General features: G+C 40.8%; 1 protein-coding gene across 1 annotated transcript; it reads right to left on the bottom strand.

The window, feature by feature from the left end:
• Positions 1-1,830: 1,830 nt before the first annotated feature.
• Positions 1,831-25,483, bottom strand: mrps5 (mitochondrial ribosomal protein S5). Its single transcript, XM_085799501.1, has 12 exons — positions 25,391-25,483; positions 24,342-24,482; positions 22,440-22,565; positions 21,537-21,650; positions 19,485-19,604; positions 15,816-15,850; positions 8,383-8,473; positions 7,781-7,827; positions 7,592-7,649; positions 4,098-4,160; positions 3,230-3,366; positions 1,831-2,325 (listed from the first exon to the last, which is right to left on the bottom strand). The coding sequence occupies exons 1-12, from the start codon at positions 25,437-25,439 to the stop codon at positions 2,101-2,103; spliced, it is 1,206 nt and encodes a 401-aa protein (XP_085655627.1). The 5' UTR covers positions 25,440-25,483; the 3' UTR covers positions 1,831-2,100.
• Between the last annotated feature and the right edge of the window lie 283 nt (positions 25,484-25,766).

Raw genomic sequence — 25,766 nt, 5'->3', positions numbered from 1 at the left:
AGCATCTTGTCATGATAATGGTGGCCCCATAGCATGTTGTCTTGTATTTAAGATTAAAAACAGCCTTCTTTTCCGAAAAAACATGAAGTTTCAAACTGCTTAAATGGATGTTACGCAACCTATCCCACGAACTGTTAATGAAAGCAAACCACACTGACAGAAAAATAACGCTTTCGTGTTTCAACTCAGTTCAAAATAACGGTTCAAAAACAAAAAAAGTTTTTCAGGGAAAAGGGTAATGCACTGTCTGGGCTGCTAGGTAACAAGACAGCGCACGAGTGGACTCTTTAATCAGTTTACTTGGGTTATGCAAGGTGCAAATTATGTCAACACATGTGTTTACCTTACAAACATCCGGCTCATTCTGCCAAGTTTATCTAATTTCCCATGATTAAGACATGGCCAGGCACAGATTTGTGGATCAAGATTTAATCCAATCTGACCATGATAATCCTGTCAGATCATGAAACACAGACAGGTGTGTGTGCGCACCATGAATATATTTTTTATAACCACCACAGTAATTAAGCAGACAAATTAATCAGCTCTCTTTTTCCCCAGGATGACGGCGGAGTTTGACCAGCCGATCATCTCAGGGGACAGAAGGCTGCTGCCTCTGAGACGACCCGCTGGTCCCAGTGGTTCCACATGTGGCTCTTCACGTCCCTGCAAACGTCAGAGCAACTTTGCAAAAAGGCGTTATAAACTGACATAATGGTGATCTAAGCGGTTACTTTCGGCTCATCCATCGCTTTCGTGTACTCTATCATTTCCAATCACTGCTCTCTGCTCCCTGAATCACATTGCATTAGGAGTGATAAGTTACTGACAGGCTAACTAAGGCCCGCCCTTGGTGCCGGGACTGCTAAAGCCTGTCCATGTCCAACTTGCTGTTATAATTATATGTCAAATGGGTTACTCAAATCACAAGAATTGCAGCTTTCCAAAGACATGTTACACAATGTGTCTGACTTAGGGTTAGTCCAACTCTGTCCACGTGTTAATTCAAACTAATCCGATATCTACAATTGAGTAGGTAAATATTAACTCTGCTCTTTTCAATATTGAAAGCCAATAAGGTGGATAAGAGTCCTAAAACTATTACAGCAGCTTTGTTCAGAAGCAGAGCTACAAAAAAAAAAAAAGTTTTTATGGGAAGGACAACAGTGTGGGAGGCCAAAGATCAAAGCTGCGACTTGTAGCAAAATTTCATACAATACATCCACACACCATCACCTTCGGCTTAGTGTTGAACCTGTGTTAGTGATGTCTGTCCCTTTACAGGACATCTTCATCCTTCCACTCTTTCTTTCAGGAGCTCTGTTGATCAGCAGCAACATCTCAGAAATGTTTCAGTCTCAGTGGAGCAGATGGCTCAATGCTTCCACCTGCTGACTCTTTTGGGAAAATACAGACACAAACAAACATTATAAAGAATCACACGATTAATCCACACAGACATCTTATCTTTTCCACTGCCTGAACGTGGATGACAAATTCAGTCTTTTTACAAACTTCGTCTTTGTTAGTGTGTAAAAAAACCTGAGTACTCTCCATCTTCTCATTTAGCCATGTGCTTTTAACAGGTTTAGAAAGTTAAAACTTTGCTATTTTACGTTGTTTCCACTGCTGAAGTGGGAAAGCTGCAGGCATCAGGAAAAGAAATGTTTTTGGCCTTGATCATCAGATGTTCTCTTTCACATTTTCTTTACCTTTCACATTTCAATTTCAGTCATTCATTCATTGTGCAACCAGATAAACGGCACATCAGTGTGAAGGTCAGTTGCTGAGGGAAAAAACACTTTCAATGAGTGAAGCTTTTTTTTTTTTACATTTACATTTTATTTATATTGTACTTTTGAACTATTCCAACAATTCGAACATTGACATTTAGGTCATTCATTCTTTACCGAGTGTGAATATTGGCCTTGTGGAGGTGTACTGTAGCAGGAGAACAATGGTGTCAACATGTAATCCAAGTCCTTGGCTGACAAACAACAACAAAAGGTTTTTGTATCACACACAACTTGGACATCTCTGGTCTTTCTCAGTCCAGTTGTCTGTCCTGTGTTCTGATCCAGTCGTCAGTCCGCTCCCATCCTACCAGATGGTGCGTTTGACACCTGCCCAGACTGAGCGTTTGGTTCCCTGTGCGGCTCGCACATCGTCCCAGTGCAGCCGGGTGTTGAGGATCTCGTCTTCAGACTCTGGGTTGGGCTGTACTCCGTCTTTAGGACTCGCCACCACCATGGGCAGCGGGCCTCGCTCTGACTGATACTCGACAACGTGGAGCTTCTTCTTGTCGGCCAGATTCTGGTGGGAATTCTGCAGAAGACATCATAATAATTATAATAAGAGGTGAAGTAGCAGAGAGATGTTACTGAGGCTCTGGAGTTGTTCGCGATGAACACGACTCACAATTGCAGCCAGATGTGTGATTAGTTATGCCAATCAACTTAAAGCTGATAATATGTCGCTGTTGTGTTTGCACTGCAGCATTTACAAAGATAATGATCAGTGAATGAAGAGGGCAAATTGTTTATCATCATCAGAGATCGTAACATTGCCAACAAAGATGTTTAAAACCCCTTCTTAAAGGGATAATTCAACATTTTGGCAAATTGGCCCATTGCCATAATCGCTATAGTCATAGCAGTAGGTTCGTTGCCTTTAATTGTCGGTGCAAGCTATTTTTAGAACGGCGGAGCAGAGCCGCGAGCTGCTCAGAGCTACGCTACGGAGGCTAATGGGATTTCTTGGTTTCCCTCATCAAACTCATCAAATACACAATCCAAAAACTCCAAAACGCTCTGGTGGACAAGTTGTTCTAGAGGTAAATTCATGCAAAACAGCTGATGCGCGTTGCCTTCAGGGACAGTTTTTCAGCAAGCATACTCTCTATTTACCTCTTAAACAACTCTGTCTCGTAACGTTCTGTTATTATCTCATAGCGTGGTGAATGTGCAGGTCACAACTTGTCCATCAGAGAGTTTTGGAGTTGTTGGATTGTGTATTTGATGAGTTTGATGAGGAAAACCAAGAAATTCCATTAGCCTCCGTAACGTAGCCCTGAGCAGCTCGCGGCTCCGCCGTTCTAAAAACAGCTTGCACCGACAATTAAAGGTAATGAACCTACTGCTATGACTATAGGGATTGTGGCAATGGGCCAATTTGCCAAAATGTTGAACTATCCCTTCAATGCACAGCTTTCTTTCCCAGTTGCACTCACCTGATTGGCTAATCCAGTGAAGAGAGCCCTGGTGATGTTTAGGTAATTGATCGATCCATTTACTTTGCAGTACATGTCTTCGATGCCGATCAGCTTGCACAGAGTGATGACTGCACGGTGGCAGTGGAGACCATAACCTGCAAACACAGAAAGACACATTGATGTCTCCAGGGCTGGACACGACAGGTGGACAATAGAAATATATTAAAATAGAAGCATGTTAAGCAAGTTAGTGTACCCCCTTTTAACTTCTCTACACGATAAAGCATTCATCTCATTTATGGACAACACTATTTTCAACCATTAATATAACATTGAATGACAGGGTTTAAATTGAGAATTTATCTCCCTCCTAATATAACAAATTTATTTCCAGAATGAAAACAGAATATCACTAATGATTTAAACTGATGCAGCTTATTAAAAACTATTCAACTATTAAAAACACATCAGTTAAATACACTGTCGTTTCGGGAATTGTATCCCATTATGATGATTAAAGTGGGCAGTGTGTTGTGTTTTGAGTTGATGCCATACACTCCATCCTGCTGCTGTAAACACTCACTAGAGGCTAAATGTGCATTAATGCAGCTGAAAATGCACTCCATACATCTATTTGAGCATCATCATTTTAAAACTACAGAGCTCAGCTGCTTTAGGAAATCACTGAGGCTTTTTTTCCCCAAAGGAAATGGGAATGAACTTCTACGTTTATGACTCATGTTTAATGTCCTCAGCAGGAATGAAAGGGCTCGCGGCCGAGAGCCACGGACCGTCGAGAGATCGTAGAATAGAGATGAACAAAACACACCGTCGGTTCGCCTTCTCCTTTCACCTCAGCCACACCAACAAATGAATACAAATGTACCTTCGCTTTGTTTCTTCATGCGCAGCGTCGTCCTCTTGAACTTGGAATCAATGTCGTGGTAAACTGTTGGGGAGGAAAACAAAAACACGACTTGCACTCAGTGACTGTCGAGCAGAGGGAACAACCGAGCCGACACATAATAAACAAAACAGACAAAATTATTCCACAAAGTCTCATTAAGCTCGTGAATTTCTGTGCCGTTTCCAGCAGAACGCGCTCGTGTTTTGTTTTGCATCCTTTCTCCTGTTCTCCCCCAGGACTCGTGTTTCTCTACCTGCCCACCAGATGTCCTTCCACATGCCAGCGTCTCCCGCTCGCCGCAGCAGCTGTGGTTCATTAGTTATTCAGACACACCGAGGCCCCGGGTGGGAGCTGTGTGCCGCTAAAATGAGGCCCTAATATAAGACGAACGTACAGCTCCAACACTCGAGGTTAAAAATCTAACCGCTGTGTCACATCGCTTTAAAAAATCCCACTGGCTGCCGGCTCCGAGACGCTCAGCTGGAATTTAACACGCTTAATGAATTAAGATTTTGTAGCTTGATGATGCTACGGAAGAGAGGAACAACAAGTTATGGATGTACTAGGGAACAAATGGAGAGGACAGTGTTATTAAAAGAAGCAGAGAATGTGGTGGTGCTCATCCTGCCGGGGAAAATGCAAAACTAAATGTCAAGCACGCACACACACACAGACACACACAGAAGGAGGGAAACATTTGCTGTGGCTGCAGGGGGTCCAGGCTCACTTGGAACAGAGTGTGAGTCTTTTGTGTCACATGTGACTCACAGATCCATACAGCGACAAAGTCTGAGTACATTAGATTAATGTGAATACAGTAGCTGTGACTGGGAGTTTTTCAACACTTTAAAAACAACTACACACAATGACGCAAATACTTCATGACTTGTAAAGCTTTTTTCTTTTTTTGGCATTATTCATAACCACATTTATATGATTAACTCTCAATTAATAAGCTCATCTTTAAAGAGACCACGAGGAGTTTGCTTTTGGTTATAAAAGAGTCTCATATTAATGTGGATGAAACTACGTTACCCACACTTGTTAATGGGTCCATTTTCAATAAGTTATTTTGTCTTATACTGTAGTTATTTTGTAATTATGCTCGCCCAGCATTTCCTACTTTCGGTTTCCTGGGAATAACGCCGCCGGATCGCTGTTTATGGTCGGATCTACGACGGTATCTGATCGTCTTCGAACCTCTGACTTTCAATCTTCATTAATGAAAACATTCTTGTTTGTCTTGTGCCAGTCCAAGAATTTCACTGTGCGCACAGAGGCTCATGGGAAATGTAGTGTGAAAACACTTCGCTTTCCAAAACTCCTCGTAGTCCCTTTAATAAAAAGCCTGTTAACACACTCACTAACCTTTAGTACACATCTACATCACTGTGCAACCCAAACCCTACCCCCCCCTAATGTAGAAATTTACATAATCATCCAAATAGTTCATCATTTACTGACACTGGTTTGTGATTGATATAATACTTGATTCAGGTTGTGGAAAACAAAACAGAAATGACCAGACATGCTGTACAAATTGTTTATATCACTGAAGCTACATGATTATTCACAAAAACCTGGAGCCTGGTCCTGGGAGAGAGGGAGCACTGGTGCCAACAACAAGAACAATAACTGGACGGTGTGTGTGGAGCTCAGACTCCTGCCAGAACTCAACACTCCTCCAGATTATCAACCTGCAGCTTCCCAGGTGTTTTCTGTTTGTTCGCCAGGTTTGTTTTCACCAGCAAAACAACCCGTTCTGCGTCTACGTTGGGGACAAGCAGATGTCCGACTTCCTGACCATCCAACACACCAATCAAGGAATGAAACTGTTAATCCTCTTGGTGGCAGAAGTCCCAGAAATGCACCGTCACCAAAACTTGATTATTATTGGTCTGATCGCTGGATTTATCAAACAAACAAAGCAGGAGGGATGAAAACTGTCCAACACTGTCGGCAACTTTGTTGAGGTGACAGGAGGAGTGATAACAGATGAGACCTAGAGGCTGTTGTTTTTAATATGATCACAAACAGTCACATGAGCCTCTAAATGACTCTTTATCTGAAAGCGTTTGCGCGAGGAAGTAAACAAACAACCAATCACATGACGGTTCAGACAGGTCGCAGATGGTCGCACAGTGCGAGCTGGCATATGGAAGGATCGTTTTTTTATCTATGGGCCTGCAAAAATTAAATATACCACAGCTCAAACTGGGTGGAAACACACACACACATACACACACTCTTCTTGTCTGGTTTCAGGCCAAAGCAGGAAGCTAACTTTCTCCTCCGGTGGGCGCGATGGAGGCTGATGACTCACGCATACGCCATTAATCTTCCTGGCTTTACTCTCCAGCAGCAGCAGCGGCAGCCAAATGGAGTTTTACAATAAGAAAGTACGAGACGTGCATTTTAACTCCTCTACCTTTTCTGTTTTTTTTTTTTTCCTCTTTAAACCAATCCATTTTTTTGATAATGTCACTTGCATGAGTTGGGGCATGAGATCGGAGGAGACGGTGCAGGAGTGGAGGAGTGGAAGGGATCCAGGAGAGGAAGAGGAAAATTAGAAACGAGATGGATGTGAAGGAGAGATGGATAAAGAGCAGGAGATGTGGGGGAGAGAAACCAAAGGGGTGGAAGAAATAGAGTTGTGATGAGGGACAGCCTATTTCGGGCACCATTGGTTCTGGAAGTCAAGTCCCATTCATTTTTTTTTTTTCAGATGAAATGTTTCATGGCTCACAGTTGGAAACTCCCTTCTCCTGGGCTGGCTCACATTTAGTGCAAACAGTGAACAGCTCTAATAAAAAGAACAGACACTATACCTCAGGTCCGCTGCAAGATAATGGATTTGCTTAGTCGATGTATACAACAAATTAATTATGCGTTATCAAAAATGACAACATTTAGAATTTTGTGCCATGAACTCCTCATGAAATAATGTAGTAAATGTCTCTTTATCTTATTGGCCTAATAAAGCCCTGGTTGTATTGCCATCTTTGTGATATCATCCATTATTATCTATATTATCCAGTGTGTTTGTATTTTTAGGATGAAAAGTCACTGATCTTAAAATTGTGTTAAATGTTTTTGGCAAGTGACAGTTGAGAAAACACATTTTACAGCTTAAATCAACATATTTGTGGATTCTAAGCGCTACAAATCTGTGTTTTGTTTCACAACTGTTCTGATAATTGAAGCAGGTATAATATAATTAAATAATCTACACCATGATAAGGAACCTGTGTTGAAAATATGAAGTTTCTACGTTCACCCTCGACCGAACTTCTAAGTTCGGTCGAGGGTGATGCATGATGCAGAAAAAACGTCGACATGTAGTTTTGTGGCTGGACATACAAATATAAATGTGAAATCAAAGTGTGGATAAAAACATCTGGGATCAGCTGCTCAGGAGAAAACAAGACAGAGAGGGAGAGGAGAGGAAAGGCAAACACACACACTTCACTTACTGGTGTGGTTGTTGTATCGATCTATGTAGTACAAATAGTGGATGGCTCTGTTCTTGGCCTGCACACACACAAACAGAGGAGAGAAGAAAACTTAACACTTAAAATACAGAAGTACAAATTGTGGATAACACAAAACTGACTGACTGATTATTATTGATCGGTAAACAAAGAGCTTTGTGGCATTATTACCTTCCTCAGAGCCGTGTTTCTGTCTGCTGCCTTTCCCAACGCAAAGCCTGGAGGGAGGGAGGACAGTCAGCATTAAAACTATGAGTGAGTGAGTGAGTAAACTGTGTTATTCATTAGTGATGTAGCCAATTATTCCAGATGTTCATGTTTTCTGATGCTGCCAAAATAATGTTATTGATTATCTAGACTCTGGAACCAGATGCTAAAGGCAGGTGAACCTCAGGAGTCTGTGAAAACCTCCCTCAGCACTTTCTATATTTTGCCACTCACTTCTGAAAAATGTGAAAAATGTCAAAACCATTTCCTGCGCATCCCTGTGTCTACAAAGAGCAAGAAAGTTATTACTTTTTTTTCTTTTTTTTTTTAAAAGTTTTCCAAACACCCTGAAGCTGTCAAAATCTTTTTTTGGTTTGTTTCAATGTTTTTAGAAACCAAAAAGTTAAAATGACTTCTTCCAAACCAGTTCCAGGTTTTAAAATAACTGCTCCCATCTTTTTTTTTATTTTTTTAATATTCATCTTTAAAATACATCATTAATGTCTTTATCATATGTGTGTATGAAGATAAGTTGGTTAATGATCAGTTAATGAATAGATTCGAACCTGCGGCTCCGTTGCCGTTTCCCACAGCGACCAGAGCGCTGATGGATCTCTTCCTGCCCTCTTTGGCCGTCATGTTGAACACACTCTTCACCTAGAAGACATAATATTACACACCAAATGAATTATAAGATGAACATATCTAACGTATTTCAAGAGAAACAACAGACTTCCTCAGTGGTAAAATGAAAGATCATCTCATAAACTCAATAGTCTGGTGATTTATCATGGTATAATAATCATTTCTCAGTGGTTAACAATGTGGAAATCAGAGATTATTCAGAGATCATGTCTTCTACCAGGGCAAATGTTTTTCAACTCACTCCACATGTTCAAAATTCTCATTTTTTATAATCAAATGTATGTTTCCAGTTTTTGCTCCAGTCAAAAGTGAAGACAAAAGAAACATCTAAGCATATATTATTTAAGTGTGTGTGTGTGGGTGTGGTGGATCCAAACCAAAATGTTGGTCCACATTCAATTTACTTTCATCAATCTGGGATTAAATGGTCATCCTGTAGTTAATAGAGCTGCAGTTTGACTTTGAAACACCAGGGGGCAGCCGTGATACACGAGTCCAGAGAGGAGGGAGGTGGGAGGGTGAAGGAGGTGATGAGCAGTTCACCGGAGAGGAGAGGGAGAACAAGAAGGTGCAAAGGAAGAGATACAAAGGCCAAAAAGAAGATGAGTGCAGGTCTGAGATGAAGGAGATGAAGAAAGGGAAGAAGGGAGGAGGGAGGAGGAGACAAGGTTGCGAGGAGAGAGGAGGGAAGTCAGAGAAGCAGGGTGGTGGTAGGAGGAGATAAAGGAGAGGGATTTAGTGATTTGTTGGGCATTAAACACAAGGAGGAAGAAGACGCAGAGGGAGGATGAGAGGAGAAATATAGAAAGAGACAAGAAAGAAAAGGAAAACAGAGGAAACAAATGAGAGGAGGAGTGACATGACAGAGCAGCAGAAAGCGAAAGGTCTCAGAGTTGATAATGGTTCGCTTCAAAGAATAACACTGTGTGATTGAATGCAGGACTTTGCCTGCGTCTATACTCGTGTGCTTGTACCTTCTTTGTGAGGACCTGTTTGAGTTTTAGTTACAGGGACACAGTGACACAAGTGCAGTGTTACACAATGAGTCGAACAGTTTTGCACAAACGAGTCCAGTTCACATTCGGGTGATAAAAACCAACCAGAAAAGCCAAATATAAAATCAACTACAAGGGCGTCCAGAGAGCAACACACTCCTCACTGCAGAGAACATAAAAAAATAAAAATAAAATTCAGTTCATTGTAAAATGTTCTTCTCTGGCTCACACCCGTCCTACAACCGAGTTCAGTTCAAACCGGGTCAAACTTTATGCGTAAACCTGCCAACAAATAAGCAATCATGCATGAAAATAAACCTGCTCCTGACAGAATATCTTGGGCCAAAGACCAACATTTTTCTTTAAAACATGACAAACACAAAGAAGCTGATGTCTCATCTCCAATCAGAATCAGATCCAGATGTTTTTACACCATTTCTATCTTCGTTTTGCATCGGTCTTTATTAATGATCATTTTAATTTCACATATGCTTCACTTATAATATGTGAAGCATCTTTGAGCATCATAAAACATACTATTACGAGTATTATTGTTAGCACTTAGCAGCAGTCGTAGTAGTTGTAGTAGTAGCTGTTGTTGTGCGGGAACCAGCAGCTGCCTTCGGGGCACTTATCTGCCCTGAAACACACAGTTCAACCAACGACGCTTTCATCCTCACCAGAGAGCACAAGTGACAGAGCAGTGTTGAATTTTAGCTGAGGGAACTTCAAAGTCGAGATCTGCCTTCAGCTCCTCTGGTTATGTAACACACACATTTCAGTAAAGGGTTTATAATTTGACTACAGGGCCACAGCAGAAGGATTGGGGTCAGGGTAGCAGCAAACACCACAAAACAGTGAAAACATACACACCCCGCAGGAGATACACACAAACCTGCACACACACACACACACACTCACACAGTGTTGTCTCTGCTGGGTCCCTTACACTTGCTAACACTGGAAACATACTGTATTCTTACCTTACTGTGCATATAGACAAGAGCGTGGGTGTTTTTATAATTAAATGTAAGACATAAATGCAACATTATACTTGCATACTATGGCTGCAGGCAGCAACATGTTGTTTCTCACAGTCACATGAGCATCTGTGTGTGTGTGTGGGTATTGTTGAGAATTTGGAAACATCGCCTCTGCAAAGATCCCAACCAGATGGGATCTTTGTTTTTTTGTCAATCAAAATTCAACATGTTCTGCGTAAATGTGATTTTGCAGCAGCTCACAGCCAGTTTCTATTAAAAGTGTGTATTGATGCCTCTGGGGGGGTTGTTGAGCTTTTGGCTTTTTTTTTTTTTTTTTTTTTAACGCGCCTCGTTTTCAGCGTAGATGCAGCAGTTTTTGGCGGAGAGCGTCCGTGGCACAGCACAGCAGATGGGCCGAGTTTCTGTCCGCCGGATGAGCGACAGCATGGCGGTGGGAGGATGCTTCTAGCTCGCTCTCACTTCTGTTTCATCTCTTATTTTCTCAATCTGTTGCTGCATGCCTCTCTATCTGTAATGTGTCTAGACTCGGCGGTGCAGGGGAGGAGTTCTCACCACATGGAACCAGAAGACACCGCAGGAGCACAAACCCGCGCCAACAACCAACACTTCTCTGACTCCAACTTTCGAACCGTTTCTTTCGCTGGTGTTCAGAGTTGATCTTGATCCTAAAAAAACACTGAATAGTGATAAGAGTTACTCCTGCACTGAAAAGATTTCTTGCACATGCTGCTGTGGAGGACAAATCCCTACAGAAGAATTATTTCATTTGAAAGTTGGTATGTACGAGTTTTTGGAATCGCTACATAGCCTGAACAGCTGTAGCTACAGCATTAATGGATGTTCACTCAAGAGTCTAGAAGAAATGTTGCACGTTCAGACTCAAATTTCATTCCTTTACCTGCCAGTAGAGGAAAGAAATATTTGCTTTTACTCTTATCTCTTCTTTCTCTGTCATTTTTTCCCCCTCTTCTGAAATTAGCAAGCTAACCAGCTGACAGGCTAATGAGCTAGCTTCTTTGTGATTGACTGCAGCATCCAAGCTAAGTTCAAACTAAGATGAGTAAATAAAGCTACCAAGGTGTTTTTTAAACTTCTTGTGAACAACAATGGCTGAAGCTCCATGTTTCCATGTTTGGTTGTGGAGAAAAATGACTTCATGAAAAATGAAATCATCTTTAACTGCATATTTAATCTGTACTTTATGTTTTATAGTGGACTAAGAGTTGCAGCGACAATGTGTTTTGTAGCGTAGCCTATATCGACAAAATGCCAACAGGATTTCCCCATTAGCTTCTGGATTACTGTAAATTACTTGAAGGTTTTTGACATTAAGATGTTTTGTTCAGGATAATCTTCACCAATTAATGCCACTTTTGTGAGTTTTTGTGGAAATTCTTGATCAGTTATCAGTTTGTTTTCATTGAAAAACACATGCAGTATTTTAATTACTCTTTATAACTTTAAATTGATGGTTTGAAGCCATGAAAATACATTAGTGAATCACACTGTAAATACTGAGCAGAAGAACAAATAAGTAAGTGTATCTCTTTCCACATTCGTTCTGCGGTGAAATTGACCGAGTTAAAGTGTAAATAAGTCTCTTGTAATGGAGCTCCTACAGAAACAGATTAGATTTCTCACATTTAATTGCAAATGCTGCAATTTACAATCAATTTGGCTTCGTGATGAAGTAGAAACTCTTCAAGTCATTTCCACAGTGTACACACACACACACAGGGCCTATTTCTTCCACGTCTTTGCTGTGGTGAATCTAAAACATCCACAGGTAAATCTACAAGACTTTCTCTTCACACTTAGAGCTAAACATTTCATAATAGACAAACCAGTTAGACAGACTAGTTATTGAGAATAATGACATTTTGACTGTTTCTATTTTAACTGGTGCACTTTTTCCAGCCTTTACAGCACTTGTCATGTGACGCTACGCAGCCAATCACTGTCACCGTGAGAGATGACGTTGGAGAAATAAGTGAGATTTCCTTTTGTATAGTTAAGCACAGAGATCTAGAATAAAGTTATTAAAGGTATATGTATATAAACACACAAGATTTGATTAAATAATCATTAGTCTATGCATCCATCCTTCTCTCAAATGTTTTCCCGGGTTGAGTTCAACCATCTTGTTCCTGATTAAAGTCGTGTCGCTAGATTAACTTTCACCAGCGCTGTGTGATGCGACGACTGTCGGCTTTCATCTTCAGATTTATGAATTTGTGATTTCTATCATCTTAATTACGATCCGTAAAGTGAAAATCTTTGATGCTGTTAAACAGTTACAATATCAAACTCAGCAAGAGAAGCACCATTAACTCATAAATCCAATGTAAATGGGATTCTTGCAACAGTGGTTTCAAAGTACAGGGAGTTTTTTGCAGCAGGGATTATTATTTCCTCAAATTTCATGCAGAGATGAGAGAGGATATGAACTTTTAACATCCTGTATCACAAGAGTTGCTTTTAACAAATTAATAACCAATGCCCTGTATGAGAATTTCACTTCAGTTATTGAGCTGTCCACATGTCTCGGGCCACTCTACTACATCCTTGTTACAATGCAATAACGTCTAATGTAATTGAAAGTTCTTGCAAAGTTGATCTCATCCAGCCCGCTGCCTGTTTACTTTCAGTAAAACTTTTCAAGGTTATTCAGTTCAGGGAAGAGTGAGAGGCTTTAAAAAAAAAAGACAAAAACCTCTGTTCTGACACTGAAGACGCTCCATCTCTGTTAATGAAATCACAGAGTCCCGTCCAAGTGGCTGCTGCTGCAGCTGGAGAGTGGCCATCGACATCACTTTTCTCTCCGTCACTCTCCTCCCATTCTTCTCTCCACTGTTACCTCTGCTCTCCGTCATCCCTCGCTCTCTCCTCCATCTCTCTCAGGTCCAACTAACTGCACCTCTTACAGAGACTCGGCCAGAGACTGAGTGATTTAACTTGATGGGAAATGTTTTCATTATCTGTCCCTCTCTGTACTCTACTCTCTTGTCTCACTGGTTCTTAGTTACAAATCCTGCAGAGATGGAGCAACGAAAACATTTTTCACTCTTTTAAAGAAAATATCTATAACATAACTTCATAAAATTCAGTCACTTTTTAAGCTATTTTTGGTCTCCACCATCTCCAGATGTAAATATCTTTCTCTTTCACTGGTAAATGCTGCACTGTTCTGGTCACTTGCTTTGTTGTCCTGCTGTCTGGTGATGAGCTGGTTAATTGAACATGATCTCCAGTTAAAATATTTTCTTTTCACTTCTTTATCTCTTAAAAAAGTCATTTAATCACAACTCCCACCAATAAATAGATAAAAACGATACTGTGAGATCCTTCATCAACAAACACTTATCAATATACTTGTATTATTAATATGAGATCTCTACTTGCCACACATAAGTAACGTACAAATCCTGTGTAAGACATGTTTCAGAGTGGTTGGAAACTTTCTGGATAAACCAAATCCAAACATTTCAGTGAGTATGGTTGATTTATATTTTAGTACCAACTCAGATGAGTCCACGGCACTTGAGACTGAGCTGGCAAGAAATAAATCTGGAACTAAATCTCTGGTCAGACTTATAATTAAAAAAATATATATATATTCGGGCCAAGTGTATGTGGCACACTGTGTTTAAAATTATGGCTTCTTTTATTTAATTCATGAATTTATTCATCAAAATAAAGTTGTTTTGGTGCTGAAAAATGTTTTGAACAGTTATGAAACATTTCCAACGACGCAGTAAAGACTGATCAAAATCATCAACCGCATTCACAGGAACTGTATAATTATGTGTAATCTCTGTATTCTGTACTCATTACTGGTAATGCATTTAGGTGATTTCATGAATATCAATTATTGGAACAGGTTTGTTGAAATATTAACTTTCTCTACAATTTAAGACTTAATTTTATTATTAATGTCACACAGTCAGCCACCTTTTCTCCATACTTTCTTCTCACCTTCTGACTTCCTAACTCACTCTCACAGTTTGTCCTCCACTCCCCCCCCCCCATCTCTTCCATTTCTCCTCAGCTTTCTGTCACCCCTTCTCTCTCCCTCCTTCCCTCCCTCCCTCCTTTCTTCCCTCCCTCCTGCTGGATGTGTTCACTAATGGCATGCCGGCATCATCGTCCTTGGGAGACAAGCCTTTTTATTCCAGTAAGCCTTTTTCATTTCATTAGGCCTGAATTTATAGTGGCACGCACACACCCAGACACACACACATACACACATGCAGACTCCACCACACACACACACACACACACACAATATTTATAGAGGGAGACGGCACCGTAAAAGCATCCGTCAGTTTCCATGGGGGGAGGCTAATGTCTGTGACACCACTTTTATTTATGCGGGCAGGAGAACTGGGGAAGACTATCAATGTGACACCAACAAATCCGTAGACGTACAGATCCAACGTCAAAAACAAACTGAAACAAAGAAGAAAAAACACTTTTGTGGGGGTAAAGTGTGTGTGTGTGTGTGAGAGAGGAATTGGCCACATTAGTTTAGCGAGGTCCATTAGTGGTAATTGGATTAAGGTAAAGTACATGAAGACAGAATCTAAATGAACGAGGTCTGTCCATGCAGCTCTTCGTCTCTTTCTCTCTCTGACACAGACACAGACACACACACACACACACACACACACACACACACACACACACACACACAGGCTAGTATTGAACTAAGCAGTGTGACCAGGGTTTGAGTGTGTAAGTGGGTGAGAGCTCATCCCTGGAGAGTTGCCGGTTCAACTCCTCGGCTTCAGATTCAGTCTTGTGTTGACAACATGAATTCAGTCTAACCATTGAAACTTAAAGGGATAGTTTGAGGAAAATACAGAGACTGCTTGCTGAAAAACTGTACCTGAAGGCAATGCACATCAGCGGTTTTGCATGAATTTACCTCTAAAACAACTCTATCGTGCAAGCTATTTTTAGAGCAGCGGAGCAGAGCCGCAACTGCTCAGAGCTACGCTACGGAGGCTCATGGGATTTCTTGGTTTCCCTCATCAAACTCATCAAATACACAATCCAACAACTCCAAAACGCTCTGGTGGACAAGTTGTGACCTGCACATTCACCACGTTATGAGATAATAACAGAACGTTACGAGACAGAATTGTTTTAGATTTAAATACAGAGACTGCTTGCTGAAAAACTGTACCTAAAGGCAATGCACATCGGCGATTTTGCATGAATTTACCTTTTATCCCTTTAACTGATGTCACATTTCTTGACTGAGTCTGTTTGCCATTTTATAAACCTGAGTTATTACAAAACAAACAACCAAGAGAAATGATGTAGAATAACACCTGAAGATCAAACACTCACCTCGATGACGCGCGAGTCAAAATCGTTGTATGTTTCTGTGAAGATAAAGAGAAAGAAAGTAGTTGGTTAAAAAACAAAACAAAAAAAACCAAACACTTCTGGGCACAGGTGCACACACTCAGACAAATTAAACCAGGCAAAATACCCAGAAGCCCTTGCAGCAGTGTAAGAAGTCAACACTTTTCATTGTCAGTGACCTCTGTAGGATGTTAAGTCTCCCAACAGCAGCCTGTTCACTTCTACCCAATTAACAACAAACAAAAGAAGAGAGCTGACTCGAAGGCTCGGAGGACACAAACACACACACACACACACACACACACACACACACACACACACACACATACACACACAAACATACACAAACAAACACCTCAGCTGGGACATTAGCCCACCATCTGTAAGAAACTAAACCTGATCAGAGACAAGCAACCTAGTTACAGCTCTCCGCACATCACATTCACCAGGGCCCTGTGTGTATTTGTGTGAGTGAGAGCGACAGACTGTGTGTGTGTGTGTGTGTGTGTGTGTGTGTGTGTGTGTGTGTGTGTTTCACTGTGTGACAAGAGAGGAAAGATCAAGGGGAAATGAAAGGAAGAAAAACCACGGAGGATGTGAGGGGAGCGGAGAAGAGGAGAGGAGAGAGTGAATGAAAAGAGGAGGAGCAACAAGCGAGAAAAATGCGCTTTGCAGACACAGAGCCGAGTCCCTGGTCTGTCGGCAGCTCGAGGTAAACAGGCTGAACGCAATCCTACCAGCACAGAGCGAGGTTTTAACGTGTAACCTAATAATAAAACTGGGGGCAGGCGGCCGGAGTGGATCCGCTGGAGGAGGTGATAAGACTAGAGAGAGATGTACGGTACCTCCGAGGGCTTCAGTTTACATTCAACCTTCAACCTTCAGTCCTGATATGAACTATTAATGGAAATATTATCAACATTTCAATGTGGAGCCAAATGCAACATCCTCATTGATGGAACTGATTATCTTTTGATAATAGTAAAGTAAACATTGTGGTGCCTCAGAGAAACTCTTGTCTACACACAGATATTTCTTTACTACGTGATCCCATAAAAAAATCACTTCCTCATCAGTCGAAATATTTTTCCAGAGAAAATAAAATGCAAAAATGACTGGAGTTGCACCATGGCAACAGTGACCAGGACAACTGGCAATAACATTCAAGGTATTTGGCGACTTTCATATAGAAATAGCCTACTGGGTTTGACGCTTAACCACAAAAACACAAGGAGGAACCAGCAGAGACAGACTGTCCTGCATCATACCATTTACATTTATGAATTATTACCATTATAATAATTATGAATATTATTATATAGTTATTTATTTTACTTTGAATTTATGATTTAGGCTGACTATTGAGAGTTACATTTGAAGCAAAACTGTATAGGCATCTGTACAGTCACTACTGCTGTGATGTTTGACAAAAAAGTTAAGTTAACGTAACTGAAGTTTGTTGAACAAATGCACGGTGAAGTCTGTGTCTGACTGGAAACACAGGTGGTAGCATGTTTGTGTTTAGCAGGTTCAGTGTTTGCAGTGGGTTGGCATAGAGACATGCCAACCTCTTTTAGTTATGGCTGATGAGCTGGTGTCATTGGTTTTGTACTGGACTGAAAACATTGACCTGTTTCATAGTGACCCATCCAATAGAAACAGTGGAGATATTTAAAGACTAAAAAAAAAGAGAGGAGTGATAAAACAGGACATGGCTCTAAAATATAGCAGAGGAATGGTCTGGTCATTCAGGGTCAAGAGCACAGAGGGGAAAAGAGACGAGTTTGTGGGAGGAAAGAGATAAATAGAGAAGGTGATGAAGAAGAAGAGGGGAAGGGGGGAGGAGAGAGAAATGGGATGAAAGACCGGAGGACAGAGAGACTGAGTGTAAAACTGAACAGCAATGACAAGAAGGTAGGAGGGGAAAGAAAGACAGAGTGACAGAAGAGTTAAAGAGACTAAGACAGAGAGGAGGGGAGAAAGGGAGACAAGTGAAAGACAGATAGAGGCAGAGAGAGTGAAGGGTATGAGAAGGAGAGAGAGAGTTCTGGAGACAGACAGTGTGACATGGAAAAGCAGGGAAAAGGAGAGAAAGAGAGAGAGAAAGAGAGAAAGATGTCGATCTAAATAAGGAAACTGTCCCACATGGTCGAATTCTTATCTTCATCAGGGCCTAATGGGCCACCGTACAGGCCTGTCGCCATAGCAGCACATCCCTTATTACTCCTTTAGTGCTCCATCCATCCCCTCCCTTTCCAACAGTCATCACCGTGTCTTCCAAACCCACGCCACTCAGTATATCAGAGTGTGTGTGTGTGTGTGTGTGTGTGTGTGTGTGTTGTCGCAGTGAGACTTGCTGTGTCATGAGATAAGACTCATTATTGCTTCACCAGGCGGCACAGGAGGAGGCAGATTTACACGTCTTCACAGAGTGTTATGCAGACGTGAACTAATGTGAACCTCCGCACAAATGCATGTTTCTAACTCTGGAGGGAACTATTGATTACAAAAACAACATTCAGCAACTACAAGAAAAGTTCATTCTGTCATTTTCAATGATGTAATTGAGGCTCTTCATAACAAACTGTGCAGTGGGAATTAAAAATGTGTTTATTTTAGTTTTTTGTGTAATTGACTAGTGAGAACAAGCTTTCATTCTTGTTTTGATACAAGTTTGGGGTTTGAAGAGTGTGTCCGACAAAACTTACAAGAAGGGACAACTATTTTTTGACTTTTTAAACTAGAAAACAAACTGCAGACTAATCTATTATAATTAGATATCAGATGCATAAATCAACACTATTACATACTTAATTGCTTCTGAAACAAGGGATTGATATATTACTCTCATTAAGTTACTGATTTGTGCAGCTCATTTGTGTCTACAGACAGAGAGCTCTTGGCCTATTAGTAAATGTTCTCTGCCGTGGGACATTGTTTCTCGTCACCGTTGGGTGTTGATGATCCTCGTTTGGCGTGAACATTGTTGAATTTTCAAAACAAGAGGTTATAAAGCGACAACAGAGCAGAACCTCGTCTTCAGTGCTGACTGAAGGTCAATGGTTATTCTCAATACATGAGTCAAAATATAATTTGCAAGATGTTTGTAAATTTGTTGTACAAAAAGCTAGAAAAGAGACTAAAAGGAGATGTACATGTATATCTGTTGTTGGAGTTAAACTATGGAATGATGCTAACCTGGATTTACGAATGTGTAGTTCATTTTCGGTTTTCAAAAAAAAAAAAATGGTATGCAGGGCAATTTTTGAAGGCTACAAATGTTAATGTTTGTTTTCTTTTGTTTTTCTCATTTTCTTTTTTTCTCTGATATTTAATTGTCTTTATTACTATATATTTAAGTACTGTACCTACTGTACCAGTACCTTATTGTTTCGGTCTTTTTCTGGTTTAGTTTTGCTTTTATGTATGTTTGTTTTGTTTGTTTCCTTGTTTGGTTTTCATATTGTAAGAATGCTGGGTAGCTTAATTTGGTATGTAGGACAGGCATTAATATAAGCATTATGCTTCTGTCTGTGCCTTTTCAGTCACTACCTTGTTGATAATGTTTGTAGCTATTATGTGATGTGACTGAATAAAGAATTTCATCATCATCAAGGACACAGTGAGCCGCTACTGTAAAGTTGTTCTTACCTCCGTTGGGTCCGGGGTCGGGGCAGCCCAGGCTGATGCCGCCCCAGGAGTTCCCCGTCCATCCTCGCTCCCTCTTCACCTTCATCTTCCTCCTCCTGTCCCACTCCTCCCTCTGACGCACTGCAGGGGACGGAGACACCAAGAAAGAGAGCAGCACATTTAACACCGGCAAACCCCCCAAGAAAAGTGTACACAGGCCGCAGCTGACTTCAAAGAGATCAACGCGATAAACACGGCGAGGCGCTATCCGTCATTGTCAAATTATCCGTGCAATTACTGTCACACACACAGTGGAGACAAAGTGGCAACTTGTACCTCACACCTGTGATGCTTGTGCTTCTCCACATTAACTCCTGATTTCCCCCCCCAGGGCCCTTCCTCTCCTCCTAGTGGCTCCTCTCCTGTTAAGTAACTGCTCTTTGCTTTAAGTGTTTGACGGATGTGATCGCAGTGACTGGTCAGCAGTTCAATGCATCTGGGCCTGGAGACACGGTGGAGACAAGCTGCTGGAGTTCAAACTGAGCATCAGAGAGAGGAGGAGAGGTGATTTAAGAGACTTTGAATGTGGTGTGGTTGTTAGTCAGTCTGAATATTTCAGAAACTGCTTACCAACCATATCCAGCATCCAATATCTAAGAAGTTTCTAAGTTTCTTATATATTCAATTATTCAATATATAAGAAGTTTCTATCCACAAGCTGTCAGGCTCCTGAATCAGAACATGCCATGAGCATCTCTCTATCTCTCTAACTCTTTTGCCCTTTGGTTTGCACTTGATCTGCTTTTTAAACTTGGATGTTTTTATACTGAAATGCCTACTTGCTGCACTAATGAAATTATTTTCTAACCTTGTCTATATTTTAAATTTGTTATTTATATTTACTTAATTTTTTTAACATGTTTTTACTCGAGGGACAGCACAGTCTGGGGGGTGTAGTCAGGATTTCATTTCACTGCTTGTTGTAAGTGTACACTTTAACTATGCATGTGACAAATAAAGAATCTTGAATCTATCTGTTATTGCCAGTCTCTAGATCTCCCCTTCTCTGCTTTTGCTTTGATCTTTTATTATTATTATTATTATTATTATAACCTTTATTTATTCTCGAGAGACATTGAGGTTGCCCTCATTTTCAATGTCATCTTATTTGACTATCTACTTGTATATGTATTTTTGTTATACTGATGGTTTTTAATCTCACTTTTTGGGGTAAGGACAGTCGTGAACTACGTCATTTTGGTTTGGATGGTGGTTTGTTCTTCTTCCTGTTTTGATATCTTTGTGAAAGCAGAGAGCACAGAAAAACAACCATATCCTGGGTTTTTAAAGGAGGATGGTTTGAAAAAAAAAGATAAAATATCGGTAGTTCAGAGGTCGAAAGAACTCAACTAACTCCAATACCCATTCGTTACAACCGTGGGATGCAGAGGAGCATCTCTGCATGCTCTGGTCTAATTAGACTGTGATATTCAGAGGGTCAGAGCGTGGTGTAAACAACGAAAGCCTGGATCCATCCTGCCTTGTATCAACTGTTCTGGCTGCTGCTGCTGGTGGTGGTGGTCTAACAGTGTGGGGGCCCACAGTCAACCTGACTATAGCTGCTGACCATGTCCATCCCTTTATGGCCACAGTGAACCTGAATCTTCTGATGGCTACATCCGACGGGATAACGCACCATGTCACAAAGCTCAAATCATCTGAAACTGGGCTGAGATGAAAATGAGTTCACTGGACTCAAACGGCCTCCACAGTCTCCAGATCTCAGTCTAATAGAGTTTTCTACTTTTGGGATGTAGTGGAACAGGAGAGTTGCTTTTATAGTGTCACATAGCTGCAGCAGACCGATCTGCAGCAGCTATGTGACGCTATAAAACCAAAGATGAGTGTTTCCGGCACCTTGATGAATCTGAAGTCTGAAGGCAAAAGGGTCCAACCAACGCCAGACTAGCAAAGTGTATCTAATAAATTTCATTTCATTTAAAATGAATGCTCATTACGTAACGTGTGTTTGTGTGCGTGCGTGTCTGAAGTCGGAGCATCCAGTGTCTGTACCTAACTCCGCCTGCACCTCCAGCTGCTTGGCTTCGCTTCTCCGAGTTATGGTCTGCATAACCTGATCCTTTACCACCGGGCTGTTGAGACCAGGCCACAGGAAACCACCTCGACCTGCGAGCGAAAGACACAGACAGAGAAAAAATAAAAATGGAGAGAGAGAAATAGTGCGAAAATACATGACACCTTTTAGCTTAGTGTAAAAAAAATAAAACAATACGACAAAATGTGCCTTGTGTTTACAAAAAGAAAGAGGCTGAGGAGATATTTACAGTGTGTGTATCTGTTTAAAGTGTCCACACCTATGAAAAAATGTATTTTAAGATTTTAAACTTCCTCTCTAGAAATGAGTAGCTAAAAACTCCATTGAATAATGAATGAAAAACACCGTAGAACAGTTTGGTTTTTTTAAAAAAAGTACATATCCAAGGACAGACGTATGAGTCGTGGAGGTGTAAAGGGTGATAAATGAGAGACATTTAGTTAAAGTGAGAGCAGAGATGAGCAGAGACACTGTGACACAGAGACAGAGACTGAATGAAGACTGATGGCTCCTCTTAACAGAAAAGTGAATAAAGCAACTCAGGAACGCAGGAAACAGAGACAGAGACAGGCAGAGAGGACGAGGGGGTGATTCCTCTCCTGAGCAGCAGAGCGCTGTCATAAATTAATCAACACTAACTAATGAATATTCTAGTGTGTCGTGTCCGTCAGCTGCTTATTAGCATTAGGAAGACACAGTGGTGCTGACCCACAACTCTGCAGCAAAGCAGAGGAAATGGTGACAACACACAAACAGAAAGATGTGAACAAGCACATTTGTTTGTACATCAGCAGAGAATGAAAGACAAACAGAGAGATAGAGAGAAGAAGGGAGAGAGAGAGAGACAGGTGATGTCTCACCTTCTCCGATGGTCTGTCCCCGGTTCAGGTCCTTCTTCATTTTGCGTTTGGTTCTTTTCCCTCGGCCCTTTCTGGCTCCGGCTCCCGTCTCTGCCAACACGCCTTTCCACAGCTCATCAGCCGTCACTGTTAAAACACACACACACACACACACACACACACACACAAAAACATGAACATAATGATCTTTACTTTTTTATCTATGAAAGAGAGGAAGGAAAAAGAAGAAGGAAGAGTAAAAAAGGGAAGAAGTAGAATAAGAGTAGGAAGAAGGAGAGAAGATAGAAGAATAGAGCAAAAAGAAGAAGGAGGAGAAGAAAGAAGGGGGATGAAAACGTAGGAAGGACAAGAAACAAGAAGAAGAAAGAGAGATGAGAAGGAACGAGGAAAAGATGAAGAAGAAGGGATGGAATAAGTACAGTAAGAGGGGGAAGAAGAAAAGATAGGAAGGAGGTAGAGGAAGAGGGGAAAGAAGGATATGGAGTAAGAAAGAGGGAGGAAAATAAAGATGATGGAAAGAAGGAGAAGAAGAGAAAGAAGAGGAGGATATAGAGGAACAAGAAGAACAAGGGAAAGAAGTAGGACAGGAAGAAGATGAGGAGGAAGAATAGAAAAGGAAAGACGAAGAAAGAAAGAAGCATAACAAAGAGGAAGGAGAAAGAAGAAGGAGAAGGATAGAAGAGGAGGAGGAAGAAGAAAAAACAAAAAAATGTATATTCAGCTAAAACACACCAACACCTACAGTATTTGACTGTAAACTCCCATTGAAGTCTACTCTAGACTGTTTGTTTCCATCAGATCCTGAACTTCTCACCTCCACAGCTCTGAGCTCAGCTCCGACGCTGCTAATGACTCTGTGTCCACGACTCCACGCTCTCCGAGCCCGTGGCTAAATCTCCAATCAGCAATTTCACTTAGAAAACTAAATTAACGTGTGGCACTAAAACAAGCCGCAGTGAGGATGTATGGAGCCTGTGGGCTGTAACGGCTGCGAATAAAGATGTCCAACAAGTGACATATGGGATCGCCAAGGGACTGTAATTAAAGTACACTAAACTCTTAGTGTTTGCAAAGGCCTGACACCTCCAGTGGGGACAGCACAGACCCAGTTTAGGACCTGCAGTATATCCACAGATTAAGACCTGTCTGAAATCACCGCACATCACTGAGCTGGATACTAAAAATAAAATAACACAACTCAAACTCTACTCAGAGTAAAGATTTTAAGACTCTTTGTGGAGAAATGTTTAACCCAAAAACAGAAACAAAGACAGTGTGTTGACATCCCTCCTATCTATCTATCTATCTATCTATCTATCTATCTATCTATCTATCTATCTATCTATCTATCTATCTATCTATGCAAACAGAGGATCTAAGGAATCGATTAAAGAGTAACCCCAGATCAAAGGTGCAAAGTTGTTAAATATCAGGGATGTCCACGACTTTTGGCCATTATTTAATTGATTATCTTCCAAGGAAGCACAAACGTGCGAATAAAAGGAAAAAGAGAGGAAGAGAGAAGAGCAATAACTGTGGGGATATTGTGGTTTAAAGAGCAAATCTCCAGCCAAAACTTTTGTGTTTTTGTTGAATCCATCAAAATCAGAGCTGCAGCTCATTATTTTTTGGATGTTGTTAAAAAGTTGTGGTATTTCAGCTCAAGCACAATTTAATCCTGTGGTATCACAACTACAATAAAAAAAACAACAACATCACTGTGGTAAAAATGAACAAAGCCATTCTGTTGCATGTAACATTACGATTTGATCCAAACTCACCGGTGCTTTTCTAAAAAATCTAGTAGGATGATTCACTGTGGGCTCTACCTGGGAATCAGTTCTGTTCTCCAACGTGGAGACAAGAGATTATGGAAACAACATTTTGATAAACTGAACTTACACTTGTTGAAGAAGCTGCCCTGCCTGGTTTGCTGCCATGCTGTTGCAGGAACCGGGGGAAGCGCAGGATTTCTTTGGAGCAAGGCAGCTGAGGCTCGACTCACCTGAGCTGCTCCAACAACGGTGCGGAGAGGTGCAACACCTGAGAGAGAGAAAGAGAGATGCATCAAAATTTGCATGAAGCAGCTTTAATACAAAGGCACACCTATGAATATAGAGAAAACATGTTATTGTTTTTGTTTTGTTTTCATTAATTTGACCTTTTTAGGTTGAAGTGTTCAAGAGTTACAGCGGGTTCTAGGAAATAAGTGTTCATCTCATCAATATGCAAATGTATGAATAAAGAGGTTATCATAGTGTCAGGAGCTTCTTTTATTCAGAGGAATTGAAATCCCCACAGGAGAGACAGAGAGGAAAGTAACGCCTGATTTAAGTTTGTTAAGTGTGCCGAGTTAAAGCACACACTCAACCATTGCACAACTAATCTAAAGTCATTTTCTCAGATGCGTCTGCACCAGTAAGTAGACAAAAGTAAATTAAATTGAAAGAAATTTAAATGGAGTCTGGTCATCTCAAAGAAGCCAGTGGATCACGAATCATCAGCACTAATATTAGGCTAACACGCATAAGACAAGTATCACTATAGATTTAAGAGATACAGTAGTAAACAATAAAAGAAATACCACTTAATATCTTGATAAATAACTATTAGAGATCAGAGCACGTGAGCAACACCCAAGATATAGAGCAAACACATCGCCATAAAAATCTGAAATGCAAAGGTCTGAATATTTTCTCAACTGGATAATATACATAATTTCATACAGCACTGACATTATAGATATTTTCCAGACACATTAGATCACAGTCGGTCCTGCAGTAATGACAGCAGGCTAATGATAGTCTGGTCCGGGGTCAGTGAACGCCCCACGACCAGGACCAGAGCAGAACCGTCTCACTGCAAAAACATCGACACTGAAAACAAACTCATATATAAACACTGCACAGGTTTAACGAAGCTGTGGAGGATAAGAAAGAGAAATAATTCACCTCCGACTGTGATGCGGAGGGCACAGCACACCCGTACGGCCGCCGCCATGTTGGATTTGAAGGGTCCTTCAGAGGACAACAAGGTGACCGATGTACGCCTGTTGAAAAATACGGAAATGTACCTTACAGTCTATGAAATGTACAGGATCCTGATTTTTTTTTTTTAATTAAATTGTGTGTATTTTATATTGAGCAATGACAATACAATATTAAACTATTATTATATTACATTGTATTATAGCCTATCATCATATCATATCATGTCATATCATATCATACCGTATTACAATTGTCACTGGCTACCTTAATTTTGCATTTAAAACATGGCCAGTTTATAAAATGTGATGCATTGTTACAAGGCCCAACAACAAATAAG

This window comes from Trachurus japonicus, chromosome 15 (genome assembly GCF_045865225.1).
Source record: "Trachurus japonicus isolate A0001 chromosome 15, Traja_1.0".
NCBI classification, from domain to species: Eukaryota; Metazoa; Chordata; class Actinopteri; order Carangiformes; family Carangidae; genus Trachurus; species Trachurus japonicus.
Note: the sequence above shows the minus strand (reverse complement) of the source record. Positions and strands in the feature narration are given on the sequence as shown.

What these genes read in the sequence shown, in the direction of transcription:
- mrps5 (XM_085799501.1), bottom strand. Translation starts at nt 25,439, where the DNA reads ATGGCGGCGGCCGTACGGGTGTGCTGTGCCCTCCGCATCACAGTCGGA. An exon ending in GGGACAGACCATCGGAGAAG is followed by an intron (nt 21,651 to 22,439) that starts GTGAGACATCAC and finishes TTTCGCTCGCAG; the next exon opens with GTCGAGGTGGTTTCCTGTGG. An exon ending in CATGAAGAAACAAAGCGAAG is followed by an intron (nt 3,367 to 4,097) that starts GTACATTTGTAT and finishes CTGTGTTTGCAG; the next exon opens with GTTATGGTCTCCACTGCCAC.